The sequence below is a fragment of the Nerophis lumbriciformis genome, linkage group LG01 (genome assembly GCF_033978685.3).
Source record: "Nerophis lumbriciformis linkage group LG01, RoL_Nlum_v2.1, whole genome shotgun sequence".
Classification (NCBI taxonomy): domain Eukaryota; kingdom Metazoa; phylum Chordata; class Actinopteri; order Syngnathiformes; family Syngnathidae; genus Nerophis; species Nerophis lumbriciformis.
Genome location: NC_084548.2, coordinates 78,114,553 through 78,134,734, shown reverse-complemented (window position 1 = coordinate 78,134,734; position 20,182 = coordinate 78,114,553). Strand labels below are relative to the sequence as shown.

The following is a 20,182-nucleotide window of genomic DNA, read 5'->3' as shown; positions in this document are numbered from 1 at the left end:
TCTGCTGTGGACATTTTTTCAACATCTTTTTTGAAAATGCTGATTGTCAGAATAGTAAGTTAACAATGTCACTTTTGATAATGAATGAATGTTTAGCTTTGCTGGCTTCAAATAACTTTTCCGGGTGATGGTTTATCAAGACTCGTAGTGTCCGCTTTCCCTTCGTGCGCCGCCTCGTGGAAACGCTCCATACAAAAGTGCAAGGCTTTATTTTGCAGTACGCAGACTTTATTACCTCCATCCAAGATGTTGGTCTGTTACCAACATCACTCCAAAATATTGACTGGTTTTGATGACATTTCCAGAACTTATGCAAAAATAGCTCTTATCTACTACGAACACTTCTTCCTGCATGCTGCAGGATTGTGGGAGATGTAGTTTATATGCAAAAGCGCCAAAAAAATATACACCAAGTTTTTGTTTGACACTGTCACACCATTATTGTGAGGATTTTGAAAGCGCTATACCCCGGTATCTACAATACTGTTACATTCCGACAATACTGTTACATCCCCACAATAAAGTTAAAGTTAAAGTACCAATGATTGTCACACACACACTAGGTGTGGCGAAATTATTCTCTGCATTTGACCCATCACCCTTGATCACCCCCTGGGAGGTGAGGGGAGCAGTGGGCAGCAGCGGTGGCCGCGCCCGGGAATCATTTTTTGGTGATTTAACCCCCAATTCCAACCCTTGATACTGAGTGCCAAGCAGGGAGGTAATGGGTCCCATTTTTATAGTCTTTGGTATGACTCGGCCGGGGTTTGAACCCACAACCTACCGATCTCAGGGCGGACACTCTAACCACTAGGTCACTGAGTAGGTAACAATACTGTTACATCCCGACAATACTGTTACATCCCGACAATACTGTTACATCCTGACAATACTGTTACATCCCCACAATACTGTTACATCCCCACAATACTGTTACATCCCGACAATACTGTTACATCCCCACAATACTGTTACGTCCCCACAATACTGTTACATCCCCACAATACTGTTACGTCCCAACGATACTGTTACGTCCCTACAATACTGTTACATCCCTACAATACTGTTACATCCCGACAATACTGTTACATTCCGACAATACTGTTACATCCCCACGATACTGTTACATCCCCACGATACTGTTACATCCCTACAATACTGTTACATCCCGACGATACTGTTACATCCCGACAATACTGTTACATCCCCACAATACTGTTACATCCCGACAATACTATTACATCCCGACAATACTGTTACATCCCCACAATATTGTTACATCCCCACGATACTGTTACATCCCGACGATACTGTTACGTCCCTACAATACTGTTACATTCCGACAATACTGTTACATCCCTACATACTGTTCCATCCCTACATACTGTTACATCCCTACAATAATGTTACATCTTGACAATACTGTTACATCCCCACAATACTGTTACATCCCGACAATACTGTTACATCCCCACAATACTGTTACATCCCGACAATACTGTTACATCCCCACAACACTGTTACATCCCGACAATACTGTTACATCCCCACAATACTGTTACATCCCCACAATACTGTTACATCCCCACAATACTGTTACATCCCCACAATACTGTTGCATCCCGACAATACTGTTGCATCCCGACAATACTGTTACATCCCCACAATACTGTTACATCCCCACAATACTGTTACATCCCGACATACTGTTACATCCCTACAATAATGTTACATCTTGACAATACTGTTACATCCCGACATACTGTTACATCCCTACAATAATGTTACATCTTGACAATACTGTTACATCTTGACGATACTGTTACATCCCCACAATACTGTTACATCCCGACAACACTGTTACATCCCGACAACACTGTTACATCCCCACAATACTGTTACATTCCCACAACACTGTTACATCCCTACAATACTGTTACATCAAAGTCGGAATGTGTCGGGTCAGACGAGGATGGTTTGTTGTGATCCTAATATGCAGACACAGCGGGAGGCAGGGTGCAGGTAAAAAGGTATGTAATGCTTAAACCAAAAATGAACAACAGGAAAAGGCAATGGCTATGGCTATGCAAAACGAAAGTAAAACTGAACTGACAAAGTAAACGAAAACAAAATGCTGGACGACAGCAAAAACTTACGACGTCCACAAAAACACAAACAAACTCAAAATAAGGCACGACGACCTGGTGGAGTTTCATTTTTTTAACATTTTCTGCTGGTGGTGTGCCTCTGTTTTTTTTTTTAAATGAAAAAAATGTGCCTTGCCTCAAAAAAGGTTGAAAAACACTGCTGTACACTACCCAATAGGCCATGTTTCCCCACAGACAGCCAGGGAAAATGCCACGCAAGAAGGTGACGGACGTTTCAGGAAATGGAGGGATGAAGAGAAAGAGGGCGAGCGGCAAAAAAAAGGAGAGAGAGTTTAGCAGCGACGATGAGTTTGACTACGACGAGCAGGAGAACAACAAGAAGCCGGGCAAGACCTCCACCAAGTCCTCCCTGCAGCCCATCACTGTGGCCGACGACGTCAAGGAGAAAATTGTCAGTCTGCTTGCATTCCTCTTTTCCAGCCAGCTCTCCTCATTGCCTCTTCTCTCCACAGAAACTGGAATGCCCTAAGGTCAAAGGTCAACTGGTCATATTTGGAGCAACAAACTGGGATTTGAATGGAAGGAAAGAAGTGCCAAAACAACAAGGTAAAATACTGAACAATGAAAAGATATATATCAGTTGATATCAATAGTTACTGATATTTTGATGACACGTGGAGAATAACGAGAGGATAATATCGAGAGAAGCCAGGTGAGGTGGTTAGACCCAGGACACGTTGGGGAGACCATGTCTCCCAGATGGCATGGGATCCACGGGAGGAGCTGGGGAGAGCGAAGTCTTTGCTTAGGCTGCTGCCCCCGTGACCACACCTCAGATAAGGGGAAGAAAATGGATGGATGGAAAATAAGGACCGCTAGAAACATACATTATATGTAAACTTATTTATTTCAAATGTAACCTTCGTCACTTCATAGCAGAAGGGGGAACATGTCAACACAAGCATGGAGAACACTTAAACAATGTAAACAACATATTCAAGTCACATGGAACACTTAACAATAAGCTCTTAAAATGAAGGTGCAAAAATAAGGAATATGTAAGAAATGCTTCATAAAATGTAAACATAGAGAAACCTGAGAAGAACTATTTTCTACAGGTTTAGTAGCAGGAAGTTACTGCTGTGCTCTAAAGGGTGAGCATGGCTAAGGTGGTGTGGTATTAGCGGTGTTGGTTGCATCATTTACACACCACATTGGTCTGACTACGGTCTCTTTGAAAATATTCCATACTGTCCAGGTGACTTTTCCTCTTTTATCCACATTTTTTTCATTTTGACTTTCTCTTCTCACTCCATGCAAAGAATCAACCGTGAGACAAGAAGATGGCACAACCAAACGTGATAGTTGATACTGTTACCTGATTGGCTGTTAGCGTATCACGCCCACTGATTAGTGATCACTTCCTGCGTTGCTCAGTTACCAGAGAGCCTTTGTTCATGCAACCAACCTTGCTTCCATACTTCACCTTTCACCCGACAAAGAAGTAAAAACAATATTGAACGTTTTATCAAACACATTTTGTATTGATGTCGGTCGCATGTCGTATCTCAATATGTATTGATATCGTTTTATCGGCCAACTTGATAATTTTCTTTTTTCCATAATGATATCACAAATTGCTTTTGCCCTCAAGTCATCTCTGGCAAACTTTGTTTCACTTTTTAAACATGCTGGCATGTCTGGTTTGATGTGTTGAAGTACAATATTTATTTCCCTCTTGACGGAACGTTTGAAGAAGTCCCACTCAATGGACGCCATGTTTGTTTACAATGAGCTCCGGGGGAAGTTTATGACCGCTCGGAGAATAGGAGCACTTGATTTGCTCACCCTAACCCACCTGCAGCACGGTACTGGTAATCTCACTTTATTGCTGTTTTATTTCCTTTTAATCAGAGCTGTTTTAATGTCCTGATTTATCCATAGAACATAATTCTGCTCAATAATTTTATAAGGTTGCACGATATACGATTATAAATTATTTACATTTGACTGACTTTAATTTATCGCCATATGTAGGGGTGTAAAGATACGTGTATTTGTATTGAACCGTTTCGGTACGGGGGTTCCGGTTCGGTTCGGAGGTGTACCAAACGAGTTTCCACACGGACATATTAAGTAGCGTAACGTAGGGCTGGGCGATATTGCCTTTTTTTAATATCGCGATATTTTAAGGCCATATCGCGATACACGATATGTATCTCGATATTTTGCCTTAGCCTTGAATGAACACTTGCTGCATATAATCACAGCAGTATGATGATTCTATGTGTCTACATTAAAACATTCTTCTTCATACTGCATTAATATATGCTACTTTTAAACTTTCATGCAGAGAAGGAAATCACAACAACAAAAAAATCAAAAAAAAAATTCATACTGTGTTGATCTGGAAATGTTTGCCTCTGCATTTTGATGGTGTGGGCGTGTGGCACCGAATGGAGATATTGACGTGCGGAGTAAGCACTCTTCATTGTCTAGCGGGTGACTTTTCAAATGATGCTACATATTAGCAGTGTAGCCGAGTGTCCTGGATTCGCCTATACAGTGTATTTATCTAATAAAATAATAAACGGGAGACATTAGAGCAAGTTCGGTAGCCACCGCTTCTTTAATGTCAACATCACACACCTCCTTCCACAACCACACACACACTACGTCACAGCCCTACGGCAACAACTCTGGAGGGACAAAACTTTGTCCCATCAGGACAAAGTTACAATCTATGGGCCGCCGGGCTTTCTGATCGACCGCTCCCGAACTTTGGAACGCTCTCCCTGACCATCTTCGAGCACCACAGTCGGTCGACCATTTTAAGAAGGGACTAAAAAGCCACCTTTTTAGCACAGCTTTGATCTAATTTGTCTGCCTTCTTGATTTTAAATACACTGCTTGCTTATCTGTTTTTATCCAGTGCTTTCATGTTTTTATTTCTATTTTATCTTTGTTTCTGTTTTGTCTAGTGTTTTATCTAGTGTGTGTTTTGATTTCATTTCTATTTTAATTTTTTATTATATATTCTTACTTTCTATTTTTATTTTTATACTTTGTAGCACTTTGCGATTTTAACAAATATAAAGTGCGTTACAAATGTAATTCATTATTATTATTTATTATTACACTGTAGGAGGATACCAGAAGCCATGCTGACCACTAAGCTTCATGGGTGGGCAGCTTGTATCAACAGGAACAACACCAAGTATAGTGATAGTATATGCTCAATACTACATTGATTAGATGTATATTTTTATCATCACAAACTTGTTTTTGTTATGGTTTACAAATTTAAGAGGTCTTTAAAGGCAAAATCACCTGCTCAGTGGCCCTGTGGTTAGAGTGTCCGCCCTGAGATGGGTAGGTCGTGAGTTCAAGCCCCAACCGACTCATACCATCCATCCATCTTCTTCCGCTTATCTGAGGTCGGGTCGCGGGGGAAGCAGCCTAAGCAGAGAAGCCCAGGCTTCCCTCTCCCCAGCCACTTCGTCCAGCTCTTCGCGGGGGATCCCGAGGCGTTCCCAGGCCAGCCTGGAGATATAGTCTTCCCAACGTGTCCTGGATCTTCCCCGTGGCCTCCTACCGGTCGGACGTGCCCTAAACACCTCCCTCGGGAGGCGTTCGGGTGGCACCCTGACCAGATGCCCGAACCACCTCATCTGGCTCCTCTCCATGTGGAGGAGCAGCGGCTTTACTTTGAGTGCCTCCCGGATGGCAGAGCTTCTCACCCTATCTCTAAGGGAGAGACCCGCCACCCGGCGGAGGAAACTCATTTGGGCCGCTTGTACCCGTGATCTTGTCCTTTTGGTCATAACCCAAAGCTCATGACCATAGGTGAGGATGGGAACGTAGATCGACCGGTAAATTGAGAGCTTTGCCTTCCGGCTCAGCTCCTTCTTCACCACAACGGATCGATACAGCTACTGAAGACGCCGCACCGATCCGCCTGTCGATCTCACGATCCACTCTTCCCTCACTCGTGAACAAGACTCCGAAGTACTTGAACTCCTCCACTTGGGGCAAGATCTCCTCCCCAACCCGGAGATGGCACTCCACCCTTTTCCGGGCGAGAACCATGGACTCGGACTTGGAGGTGCTGATTCTCATCCCAGTCGCTTCACACTCAGCTGCGAACCGATCCAGTGAGAGCTGAAGATCCTGGCCAGATGAAGCCATCAGGACCACATCATCTGCAAAAAGCAGAGACCTAATCCTGCAGCCACCAAACCGGATCCCCTCAACGCCTTGACTGCGCCTAGAAATTCTGTCCATAAAAGTTCAGAACAGAATGGGTGACAAAGGGCAGCCTTGGCGGAGTCCAACCCTCACTGGAAACGTGTCCGACTTACTGCCGGCAATGCGGACCAAGCTCTGACACTGATCATAGAGGGAGCGGACCGCCACAATCAGACAGTCCGATACCCCATACTCTCTGAGCACTCCCCACAGGACTTCCCGAGGGACACGGTCGAATGCCTTCTCCAAGTCCACAAAGCACATGTAGACTGGTTGGGCAAACTCCCATGCACCCTCAAGGACCCTGCCCAGAGTATAGAGCTGGTCCACAGTTCCACGACCAGGACGAAAACCACACTGTTCCTCCTGAATCCGAGGTTCGACTATCCGGCGTAGCCTCCTCTCCAGTACACCTGAATAGACCTTACCGGGAAGGCTGAGGAGTGTGATCCCACGATAGTTAGAACACACCCTCCGGTTCCCCTTCTTAAAGAGAGGAACCACCACCCCGGTCTGCCAATCCAGAGGTACCGTCCCCGATGTCCACGCGATGCTGCAGAGTCTTGTCAACCAAGACAGCCCCACAGCATCCAGAGCTTTAAGGAACTCCGGGCGGATCTCATCCACCCCTGGGGCCTTGCCACCGAGGAGCTTTTTAACTACCTCGGCAACCTCAGCCCCAGAAATAGGAGAGCCCACCACAGATTACCCAGGCACCGCTTCCTCATAGGAAGATGTGTTGGTGGGATTGAGGAGGTCTTCGAAGTATTCCCTCCACCGATCCACAACTTCCGCAGTCGAGGTTAGCAGAACACCATCCTCACCATACACGGTGTTGACAGTGCACTGCTTCCCCTTCCTGAGGCGGCGGATGGTGATCCAGAATCGCTTTGAAGCCGTCCGGAAGTCGTTTTCCATGGCTTCCCCGAACTCCTCCCATGTCTGAGTTTTTGCCTCCGCGACCGCTGAAGCCGCACACCGCCTGGCCTGTCGGTACCTGTCCGCTGCCTCAGGAGTCCCATGAGCCAAAAGAACCCGATAGGACTCTTTCTTCAGCTTGACGAGTCATACCAAAGACTATAGAAATGGGAGTCATTACCTCCCTGCTTGGCACTCAGCATTAAGAATTTGAATTGGGGGTTAAATCACCAAATGATTCCTGGGCGCGGCCACCGCTGCTGCTCACTGCTCCCCTGTGGGAATGGGTCAAATGCAGAGGATAATTTCACCGCACCTAGTGTGTGTGTGACAATCTTTGGAACTTTCATTTAGTCAGCTCAGTGGGCTAGTGGTTAGAGTGCCCGCCCTGAGATGGGTAGGTCGTGAGTTCAAACCCTGGCCGAGTCATACCAAAGACTATAAAAATGGGAGCCATTACCTCCCTGCTTGGCACTCAGCATCAAGGCTTGGAATTGGGGGTTATATCACCAAAATGATTCCTGGGCGTGGCCACCGCTGCTGCTGCTCACTGCTCCCCTCACCTCCCAGGTGGTGAACAAGGGTGATGAGTCAAATGCAGAGAATAATTTCGCCACACCTAGTGTGTGTGTGACTATCATTGCTACTTGAACAAAGGATTTAAAATTTGCTTATTTTGCACTATTTGGCTTATTTCTTTACTCTCAATAGTTTGTGTAATAAAGGGAAAAAGGAAATGTAATTTGAAATGTAATATAACCTGAAATGACACAATATATTAGCGCATACGTCAGCTGCCAAATTATGAGCCTTTGTAAGCCAATGATCATTTTGATGCCAAATAATATATTGTGATATGTATGGTTCTCACCAGAGTGTATGCTTATATAGAGTTTAGGCCATATTGCCCATCTCTTAACCATACTAACAAACATTCTCAGCAACACACCAAGTCTAACGACAACTAGTTTCTGCTTGTTAAACAGCTGCCCGTGTATTTCTCCAAAGGACAGCATCATCAGTAGTAACTAAGACGTGAGAAGAGAGCATGAAATGACACCACGAGGACGTTTAAGATTGAGTTAGTGCATACAGTTGGTGCTGAATCAGTAAGAACATGCAATGATGTCTATTCATACGTATGCATATGGTGGACACCCCTCCCCCTGCTGTTTGCAGGCAAGGGATCCTCTTCTTTGGCACATAAATGTTCTTTGTTGTGATGGGGGTGTTGCTTGTCACGTAGAGCAGCTGCTTAGACAAAGACTGTCTGAAGGGTTTATATACTGCACCCCTTATGCGGGCTAATTACCATTTCTCACCTGCACGTACAATAAACATGCACACCTTCTTTTTTTGGTTACCCTCACCGACCACAGAGGAACCATAGCGTTTTTTTTTTTACATGGAATTAAGTTTGTATTAGAGATGGGCGATATGGCTGAAAACTGTTTTATATCGGCCGATATCGATTGTTGTATTGTTATTAAATTCCCCCCTCTACCTCAAAGAACTGCTCACCCCCAAATCCTCCACACGACACCTACGCTCCGGACAGGCTAACCTCCTCCCGCTCCCAGTCTGTGGAACGCTCTCCCTGACCACCTGAGGGCACTACAGACTGTGGATGTTTTTAAAAAAGGCTTAAAAACCCTTCTTTCTTTTTTCTTTTTTTTTAAAAAAGCCTTTTTTTCTTCTTTTTTTTTAGATATATGTGCTAGTTCTAGCTATTAGGCTGTTCTAGTTTTTATTTTTTTACTATTTATTTTACTTGTTGGGGGCAGCTATTTGTGGTTCTAGCATTTTCTTTTTTTTAATGCACTGCAGCACTTTGAGGTTGTTTGCTCAATGTAAAGTGCTTTTACAAATACAATCTATTATACTTTTTTACCTATAGAAAATAAAAACCAGGAGAAAAATATATTAACTGTAAACATTATTTCACCTTCCTCTGATTATAATCCTCTCAGTACATGGAAAACAATGTACCGTATTTTCCGCACTATAAGGCGCACCGGATTATAAGGCGCACCTTCAATGAATGGCCTATTTTAAAACTTTGTTCATATATAAGGCGCATAGAATAGACGCTGGGGTTACTTTATGCATCCCGTAGTTGCGAGACCTGGTGTGGCTCAATATTGGTCCATATATAAGGCGCACCGGATTATAAGGTGCACTGTCAGCTTTTGAGAAAATTGGAGGTTTTTAGGTGCGCTTTATAGTGCGTAAACAAAATGGTAAAATCACATTAAACACTTAACAATAAGCTCTTTAAAACGCGAATATGTAAGAACTGTGTAAGAACATTGTGCGAAGTGTGAAAATGTAAACCTAGAGAAACTTGGAACTATTTTCTGCAGGTTTAGTGCCAGTAAGTAACAGCTGTGCTCTAAAGGGTGAGCGCTGCTAAGGTGGTGTGGTGTTAGCGGTCATGCCTCGCGTCATTTACACACCACATTGGTCTGACTACGGTCCTTTTTTTTAAAATCCAAAAAAGTACCATACTGTTCAGGTGACTTTTCCTGTTTGAGCCACAATTTCTCCATTTTTACTTTCTCTTCTCACTCCATGCAAAGAATCAACCATAAGACAACAAGATGGCACAACCAAATTTGATAGTTGATACTTTTAGCGTGTCACTCCCACTGATCACTGATCACTTCCTGCGTTGCTCCGTTACCAGAGAGCGAGTGTCTTTGTTCATGCAACCAACCTTGCTTTCATACTTCACCTTCACCAAGAAGAAAGAAAAATAATAATTTTATGTTGATATTGTTTACATTTCTACTGCCATATATATTCAGCCCTAGTTTGTACCTAAACCTGGCACAAGATGTGAGTGTTGTGGTGGCACTCAGACTTTAAAAAAACTTTTGATATTTTCATTTTTAGCTGTGATAAAGAAAAGTAAATTGTATGCTACAACTAAAATAAAGAAATGGCCCATCTTTCAAAGATGTTTAGCAAACATAATGAGGAGGGGAAGATGAAATGTTTGCAGGGAAATGATACCCCAAATGTCGATGTGGCGTTAAAAAAGTTGTTTCAAATGCCGGCCAACTAGATTTAGTTGTGAAATCTTTTCTTGCAGCGGCTTTCCGCAACCTGGGCCAGAATTTGTGGGGTCCGCACCGCTACGGCTGTCTCAACGACGTTCTGGTCAGCAGTGTGATATCTGGTCCATGTGCGGCTCACAGTCTTCTCATCACCACCGAGGGCAAGCCGTGGAGCTGGGGTAAGTCACCAGGAAGTCACCAGTCTCCTTTACATATTTTAGGAAAGCAACCCATTCTTTTATGTACATATTTAATATTTCTGTATTGTTAAACTGTTGTTGTGTGGGTCATAGTGTATGCCAGCAAAATGTTTAATTTGGAAGTTGTATACAACCTGTGGAGTTTTTATTGAGATGCCTTCAGGAATGTATAAGCTAACATTTATAAGGATATAAGTAATTTTCTATCCCAGTATTTATTAGGAGTGTAACGGTACGTGTATTTGTATTGAACCGTTTCGGTACGTGGGTTTCGGTTCGGTTCGGAGGTGTACCGAACGAGTTTCCACACGAACATATTAAGTAGTTGCCTCCGCTTCCTTCTGCCTCTGTCTGTGTCAGTCCTCTACACACACCCAGCATTGTCCCACCCACACAACCTTCTGATTGGTTACAAACAGAGCGGTAACAGCCAATCAGCAGTGCGTATTCAGAGCGCATGTAGTCAGTGCTTAGCGTTTAGCAGGTAAGCATCAGACAGCGGACTCTCCCCAAATGATAATAAACACCTCCCAGTCAACTACTAGTAACATCACTATGAGCCCGTTGACCTTCTAGAAATATAAACTGCAGTCCTGACTTGAGGTGAAGGCTAATTTGCTTTTAGCGTAACGTTAGCTCATTTTGCGGTGTGTGTGTTATGGACAGCAAAGCCCTGTCTGTTATTTCACTTGACCTTTTGCTGTGTTGATTGAGCTGTGTTGAAGCGGCAAAAAAAGGACATTATGTTAAATGAAGAGTTTCTGTCTCTAATAGTTCATATAATAATGTAAGTGCATCATTAAGCCTACATGAACTCCATGGTGTTCAGGGATGAATTGTCTCTCCTATGGCTATTGTACTATTTTTTCAGCTATAGTTACATGAATCATTAGTAATGCAGCAGCCTAGTTTTGAATGGCAGGGTCCCTGCTATCACATGTTGATAAAAATATAACATTTACATAATAAAAATCAACTACAGCCTTCCCAAATGCTGTAATAAATTAAGCATGATGAGTTGACTTGAAACTGTTTAATGTTGCACTTTTTATATGTAGAAGAAAAGTTTTGTCATTTTATTTAATCTGAGCAACAATTTGAGGCAGTTTAATGTTGATTAATGTGGGCAGAATTATTATAGTGTTCCCAATGTTGAAAGGATAAAGCCATTGTTTACAAATTTAGTAAATAAATAACCCAAAAATTGATATTGTGTTGTTTTCTTACTGTACCGAAAACGAACCGAACCGTGACCTCTAAACTGAGGTACGTACCGAACCGAAATTTTTGTGTACCGTTACACCCCTAGTATATATGTGTGTGTGTGTATGTATATGTGTGTGTGTGTATATATATATATATATATATATATATATATATATATATATATATATATATATATATATATTACAATTAGGGATGTCCCAATTATGGGCCGCCAATTGGTATAAACTGATTTTTATGAAAAAGTATGATCAGCTATTGCTGATTTATTTATGTCTATTATTGCCGATCACAAACTCCAGTCCCTTTTGACATTGCTTATGTTTGGTTCCCCGGCTGACATGTGACTAGCAAATAGTGTCTCGTACAGTGCATACTAATTCAATAATAATCACCTCCACTACAACAACTAAACTGCATTTTTTTTCTTTTAACTAGCATTATAACTGGAAGATGAGGCTAAACATGTTCCACACCAAGAGTAAGCTTGGATAAGGAATGCTAATAGCTAAGCTAACTGCTAAGCTATCTTAAAATGACAAGAATTGTAAATACGTGTAGATTGAAGCATATTACAGCCGAAAGTAAACAGTTAAGAAGAAATGAGTAAGTAGATGAATAAGAGTTAGAAGATAACCACTGTTGGTATGTCACTACACCACATGTAGGGAGGAGGGGGATCCATCCATTAATTGGTGATTGTTGATACCAGAGATAGTATTGGTACATCATCGTTAGAAGAGTAATTAGGTATTTTTCCCCCTCAATATTATCAAAATAAAAAATATTTTAAAGGTTTAAAAGGAAGAAAAAAAAGGAATTAAGTTAATTAAATTGGCCACAATAAAGGTTGTAATATTGGTTTTGAAGTTTAAATGATTGAATTGTTTGAAAGGTGTTGGAATATCCTTTCTTCTTTAAAAAAACATTTCCTGTTCAAATATCAGTCAGTATATTTTTGCAAGGCTAATGAATAGTCTGATATGTGTGGTTTCACTGTGCAGGTCGTAACGACAAAGGCCAGCTGGGCCATGGAGACACCAAACGTCTCGATGCTCCCAAGCTCATCGAGGGCCTGGCGGACCTCGTGATCGTCTCCGCAGCCTGCGGACGTAATCACACCATCGCACTCACGGGTACATTTGTCACCAACTGTGCATACCTTTTGTTGTATGGGTCTTCAGTTACACATCATCATTTGAAGAACTATTTGTCTTTAGATGATGGTGCTGCTTACTCCTTTGGGGAAAACAAGCTGGGTCAGCTTGGGCAAGGCAGCCAGACTGATGCTGTCCTCAGCCCAGCTCCTGTAAGCACACACACACACACACACACACACACACACACACACACACTGCGCAGTCCACATTCTAAAGTTGCTGTCTTGACTGTCCAGATTTGCTACAATGGCCAACCTTTGGTGAAAGCGTCGTGTGGTGCAGAGTTCAGCATGGTGGTGGACTGCAAAGGCAACCTTTACTCCTTTGGATGTCCTGAGTACGGTCAGCTGGGTAAGAAACTATTCAGTCAAGTCTAACTGCTGACGGGCTAAGGCAGGGGTGTCAAACTCAAATACAGAGTGGGCCAAAATTTAAAACTACCATAGTTTCCGCACCATAAGCCGCCCTGGGTTATAAGCCGCGCCTTCAATGAACGGCATATTTCAAAACTTTGTCCACCTATAAGCCGCCCCGTGTTATAAGCCGCATCTAACTGCGCTAAAGGGAATGTCAAAAAAACAGTCAGATAGGTCAGTCAAACTTTAATAATATATTACAAACCAGCGCGCATGGAGTCGTATATCAACATGGACGGAGTTGCGTGAAAAAAGCCACCCGGCCTCTTCGCGTAAACTTCCCTTAACCACTCGCTCATCTTTTCTTCATCCATCCATCCATCCCTTCGAGTTAGCTTTTATGATGACGCCGGCTGGAAAGGTCTCTTTTGGCAAGGTCTTCCTTTTGAATATCACCATGGGTGGAAGTTTCTGGCCATTAGCATGGCAAGCTAGAACCACAGTGAAGGACGACTTCTCATTCCCTGTGGTGCGAATATTCACCGTACGTGCTCCCGTTGTATCCACAGTGCGGTTCACAGGAATATCAAAAGTCAGTGGAACCTCGTCCATGTTGATAATGTTCTCTGGCCGGATCTTTTTTTCAGCTATCTTGTTTTTATAATATGCACGGAAAGTAGCCAGCTTTTCTTGAAAGTCTTTAGGCAGTTGCTGTGAAATAGTAGTCCGTGTGCAGATGGAGAGATTGCGTCTTTTCATGAACCGGAAACCTGTCGCTTAGTAGGAGCCATTTTGTGGTCTTTACAGATGTAAACACACAAAGGAAATGAAACGTAATATCCGCGCGCTTCTTCTTCTTCTACGGGGGCGGGTGGTTGCTTACAGTAGAAGAAGAAGCGCTTCCTCTTCTATGGGGAAAAAAGATGGCGACTGTTTACCGTAGTTGCGAGACCTAAACTTTATGAAAATGAATCTTAATATTAATCCATATATAAAGCGCACCGGGTTATAAGCCGCACTGTCAGCTTTTGAGTACCGTATTTTCCGCACTATAAGGCGCACCTAAAAACCACAAATTTTCTCAAAAGCTGACAGTGCGCCTTATAACCCGGTGCGCTTTATATATGGATAAATATTAAGATTCATTTTCATAAAGTTTAGGTCTCGCAACTACGGTAAACAGCCGCCATCTTTTTTCCCCGTAGAAGAAGCGCGCGGTGCATGCTGGGATATGTGACGTTTCATTTCCATTTGTGTGTTTATGTAAAGACCCCAAAATGGCTCCTATTAAGTGTGTTGTCTGTCTAATTATAAATAATGCAGACGAGGCGTGTTAACTGAGTTCTCAACGTTTACTCACAGCGTGCTCATAACCACATTCGAACTCCCAGCATACAACAACGCTTCTCAGGGCTACCGCGCATGCTCGTAACTATCGTTGCATGCTGGGTAGTGTAGTTGTTATATTTGCTAGCTCATAACAGCACATTGAGAGACACGCTTACGCGCTTAATTCAATACTCGCCGTCATTCCGGGTGGATTGACAAAAGACCTCCAGCCGCTAGATATTGGTGTCAACAGGGCATTCGAAGCTAGACTGCTAACTGCGTGGGAACAATGGAAGACAGAAGGCGAACACACCTTCACTAAGACGAGGAGGCAGCGCCAGACGACGCCAACATCTGCCAGTGGATCGTAAATTTGCCCAACTTTTCACTTCGGACACCGAAGACGAAGGATTTACGAATGAAGAATAACTTCAGAAAGTGAGCGCTATGTTTATTTTGTGTGTTGTGACATTAACGTTCGAGCAACATTATGTTGCTATTGCTCTGCACTATTTTGAATTTTACTATGTTTGTGATTGCACATTTGCGTACATTTTGGGAGTGAACAGAGTTGTTAGAACGCTGGTTTTTAATATATTATTAAAGTTTGACTGACCTATCTGACTGTTTTTTTGACCTTCCCTTTAGCGCAGCGTAGGCGCGGCTTATAGTCCGGGGCGGCTTATTGGTGGACAAAGTTATGAAATATGTAATTCATTGAAGGTGCGGCTAATAATCCGGTGCGCCTTATAGTGCGGAAAATACGGTATATATACATACATACACATGCATATATATATATACACTAGGGGTGTAACAGTACACAAAAATTTCGGTTCGGTACATACCTCGGTTGAGAGGTCACGGTTCGGTTCATTTTCGGTACAGTAAGAAAACAACAAAATATACATTTTTGGGTTATTTATTTACTAAATTTGTAAAATCTTCCACCAAAAATATTTTTCTTAGTGTAATATTTGATGTGAAGTAATGGGAACCTTGGATAGGTCAATAATTCATAATAACATTGATTTTGATTCAATATTATGTTTTGAGCAATGACAGTTTGAAAGAAAAAAAAACAGCTTTGTTTTATTAGTCAACATTGCAACTTTTTCTAAATTACATTTACCGTATTTTCCGCACCATAAGGCGCCCTGGGTTAAAAGCCGCGCCTTCAATGAACGGCATATTTCAAAACTTTGTCCACCTATAAGCCGCCCCGTGTTGTAAGCCGCATCTAACTGCGCTAAAGGAATGTCAAAAAAACAGTCAGATAGGTCAGTCAAACTTTAATAATATATTAAAAACCAGCGTTCTAACAACTCTGTTCACTCCCAAAATGTACGCAAATGTGCAATCACAAACATACGTATATCAACATGGACAGAGCTGCGTGAAAAAAGCCACCCGGCCTCTTCGCGTAAACTTAAACTTACCTTAACCACTCGCTCATCTTTTCTTCATCCATCCCTTCGAGTTAGCTTTTATGATGACGCCGGCTGGAAAGGTCTCTTTTGGCAAGGTCTTCCTTTTGAATATCATCATGGGTGGAAGTTTCTGGCCATTAGCATGGCAAGCTAGAACCACAGTGAAGGATGACTTCTCATTCCCTGTGGTGCGAATATTCACCGTACGTGCTCCCGTTGTATCCAGTGCGGTTCACAGGAATATCAGTTGCTGTGAAATAGTAATCCGTGTGCGGATGGAGAGATTGCGTCTTTTCATGAACCGGATCCCTGACGCTTAGTAGGAGCCATTTTGTGGTCTTTACAGATGTAAACACACAAAGGAAATGAAACGTACGGTGATATCCGCGCGCTTTTTCTTCTTCTACGCGGGCGGGTGGTTGCTTACAGTAGAAGAAGAAGCGCTTCCTGTTCTATGGGGGCGGGTGCTTACCTTGGCGGTTGCTTGCGTAGAAGAAGAAGCGCTTCCTGTTCTACCGGGAAAAAAGATGGCGGCTGTTTACCGAAGTTGCGAGATCGAAACTTTATGAAAATGAATCGTAATATTAATCCATATATAAAGCGCACCGGGTTATAAGCCGCACTGTCAGCTTTTGAGTAAATTTGTGGTTTTTAGGTGCGGCTAATAGTGCGGAAAATACGGTAACCTTTTAAGCTTTTTTATTTCACTTTTGTTATGTTTTTGTTTATTTGAATAGTATTTTTAGAATGTGCCGTGGGCCTTTAAAACATTAGCTGTGGGCCGCAAATGGCCTCCAGGGCACACTTTTGACACCCCTGCTATAGATAATAACAAATTAAATGTGATAAATCTATGGATAAAAAGCAGAGCCTCTCTTTCTGTCTCTGCCCCTCCCTCACCAATGCTGCTGTTTGTTTTGTTTTTAACCCCTTCTTAACCCTGAACGTACATTGAAAATACACGCAACCCTAACTCAAAATGCCGGACATTTGAGGCATTTAAGAAACTCTGCCCTGACAGCTCCGCAAAAGAGGACATGTCCGGTGAAAAGAGGACGTATGGTCAGTCTATTCTAGCCCGTTAGCTGCTAGCATGCCGTGTGTTGTGCCTCGGTGTGCATTGTTTACACAACGTACTTAATATGTCCGTGTGGAAACTCGTTCGGTACACCTCCGAACCGGAACCCCCGTACCGAAACGGTTCAATACAAATACACGTACTGTTACACCCCTAATATACACACATACATATGCATATATATATATATATATATATATATATATATCTGAGAGTTCCATAATGTCTTTTTTCTTTGTGTGTCATGCTCGCTATTGTCCCGCTTGTGCCTCAACAGTAAGTGAACGCCATTACGTTTACCCATTCTACGGAAAGGACTGAGGGTCAATAAAGAGTCAGGACGTTAATCGCACATGAAAGAAATGATGGATGTTAAAGCAACTTATAGTTATTGTGTTAACGTTGACAGCCCTAATCAATATGTTATTGTTACGTTTAAGGCTTAAATGACAATATCAGTGATTCTCAAACTGGCTCCATCTAGTGGTGCGCCAAAGAATCACTTGATTAAAGTACAGTGTTTTATGTTCCTATATTCAAACAGTGTTACTGTTCAAACTGTGTGTAATGTTACAGTGGCCAAAAATGTCCAATATACTTGTTAAATGAAATTGTTTTTAATGAATACTATGGCCTACTACGCTACTGTGTTTTAATGTTCATTTGGAGAGCCAAGTGTTTTTGGAGGTGGCACTTGGTGACAAAAAGTTTGAGAACTCCTACTGGAGATTGTGTTTAGGGGTGTGGGTTTCATTTACATTTAAAGCCACATTACTACCACATAGGTCCAAAGTGTGCCTGCACGTTTCAGTCAAAAATAACTTGACAACATGTTGTGACATTTAAGTTAGTAATTCAAATACTGCAATAACAAAAGTAGTACATAAGGAATAAAACCACAATAAATAGTGATAATTATTGCAGCAATACACAACATGGAGATTGTGCAACAACAAAATCCACTTGCATATTGTAATGTTGATGCTCAAAATTCCGGGGTTAGTGAATGCAACCTTGCTCACAGTAACCGTCATGTTGTTGAGGTGACCCCCAAATGTGTGTGCTTGTTGTGTTGCAGGACACAACAGCGACGGTAAGTTCATCGCTCGTGCTCAGCGCATCGAGTTTGACTGTGAAATCATCCCTCGCCGAGTCGCCATCTTCATCGAGAAGTCCAAGGATGGACCCGTCATGCCCGTGCCCAACGTGGTCGTCCGGGACGTGGCCTGTGGAGCCAATCACACGGTGAGACCTCATGCACACTTTTAGTATTGTCTACACAAGTATCCTGTATACCACTGTGTGTGCAGGAGTCATGTGTGTACATATGCCAGTGTGTGTGTATAGTAAGTAATGTGTGTGTGTGTGTGCAGCTGGTGCTGGACTCCCAGAAGCGAGTGTTCAGTTGGGGTTTTGGAGGTTATGGTCGTCTGGGTCACACGGAGCAGAAAGATGAGATGGTTCCTCGTCTGGTTAAACTCTTTGACATCCCTGGAAGAGGAGCAGCTCACATCTACACTGGATACCAATGCTCCTTTGCTATCAGCGAGATGGGTAACTACTTACTTACTAGTACCACTACTCTATTGACTATTGTACTTACTTACTAGTCCCACTACTGAAGTGAGTGTTGTACTTAGTTAGTAGTCCCAGTACTGAAGTGAGTATTGTCCTTAGTTAGTAGTCCCAGTACTGAAGTGAGTGTTGTGTGCAGGAAGTCTGTTCTTCTGGGGAGTGACCAACACGTCCAGAGAGTCCACCATGTACCCCAAAGCTGTGCAAGACCTTTGTGGTTGGAAAATACGCAGTCTGGCATGCGGGTACTTTCTACTATTTACTTATTACTACATACAACTACTATTTACTTATTACTACTACTATTTACTTATTACTACATACTACAACTACTATTTACTTATTACTACTACTACTACTACATACTACTACTATTTACTACATACCGTATTTTCCGCACCATAAGCCACCCTGGGTTATAAGCCGCGCCTTCAATGAACGGCATATTTCAAAACTTTGTCCACCTATAAGCCGCCCCGTGTTGTAAGCCGCATCTAACTGCGCTAAAGGAATGTCAAAAAAACAGTCAGATAGGTCAGTCAAACTTTAATAATATATTAAAAACCAGCGTGATGTGGGCGCGCATGGAGTCGTATATCAACATGGACGGAGCTGCGTGAAAAAAGCCACCCGGCCTCTTCGCGTAAACTTAAACTTACCTTAACCACTCGCTCATCTTTTCTTCATCCATCCATCCCTTCGAGTTAGCTTTTATGATGACGCCGGCTGGAAAGGTCTCTTTTGGCAAGGTCTTCCTTTTGAATATCACCATGGGTGGAAGTTTCTGGCCATTAGCATGGCAAGCTAGAACCACAGTGAAGGATGACTTCTCATTCCCTGTGGTGCGAATATTCACCGTACGTGCTCCCGTTGTATCCACAGTGCGGTTCACAGGAATATCAAAAGTCAGTGGAACCTCGTCCATGTTGATAATATTCTCTGGCCGGATCTTTTTTTCAGCTATCTTGTTTTTACAATATGCACGGAAAGTAGCCAGCTTTTCTTGAAAGTCTTTAGGCAGTTGCTGTGAAATAGTAGTCCGTGTGCGGATGGAGAGATTGCGTCTTTTCATGAACCGGATCCCTGTCGCTTAGTAGGAGCCATTTTGTGGTCTTTACAGATGTAAACACACAAAGGAAATGAAACGTAATATCCGCGCGCTTTTTCTTCTTCTACGCGGGCGGGTGGTTGCTTACAGTAGAAGAAGAAGCGCTTCCTGTTCTATGGGGGCGGGTGCTTACCTTGGCGGTTGCTTGCGTAGAAGAAGAAGCACTTCCTCTTCTACGGGGAAAAAAGATGGCGGCTGTTTACCGTAGTTGCGAGACCGAAACTTTATGAAAATGAATCTTAATATTAATCCATATATAAAGCGCACCGGGTTATAAGCCGCACTGTCAGCTTTTGAGTAAATTTGTGGTTTTTAGGTGCGGCTAATAGTGCGGAAAATACGGTACATACTACTATTTACATACTACTACATACTCCTGTTTACATATT

At 42.7% G+C, this 20,182-nt stretch overlaps 1 protein-coding gene across 2 annotated transcripts in view; it reads left to right on the top strand.

The window, feature by feature from the left end:
* rcc2 (regulator of chromosome condensation 2) overlaps positions 1-20,182 on the top strand; it is a 29,771-nt gene that overhangs the window by 8,394 nt on the left and 1,195 nt on the right. For both annotated transcript variants that reach the window (XM_061973338.2, XM_061973331.2), the window contains 9 exons: positions 2,343-2,559; positions 2,621-2,714; positions 10,369-10,512; positions 12,762-12,893; positions 12,978-13,066; positions 13,154-13,268; positions 18,189-18,355; positions 18,484-18,664; positions 18,825-18,930. In XM_061973338.2, coding sequence (XP_061829322.1) covers positions 2,356-2,559; positions 2,621-2,714; positions 10,369-10,512; positions 12,762-12,893; positions 12,978-13,066; positions 13,154-13,268; positions 18,189-18,355; positions 18,484-18,664; positions 18,825-18,930 — 1,232 coding nt within the window. In that variant the 5' untranslated portion in view covers positions 2,343-2,355. The remainder of the gene's footprint in view (positions 1-2,342; positions 2,560-2,620; positions 2,715-10,368; positions 10,513-12,761; positions 12,894-12,977; positions 13,067-13,153; positions 13,269-18,188; positions 18,356-18,483; positions 18,665-18,824; positions 18,931-20,182) is intronic.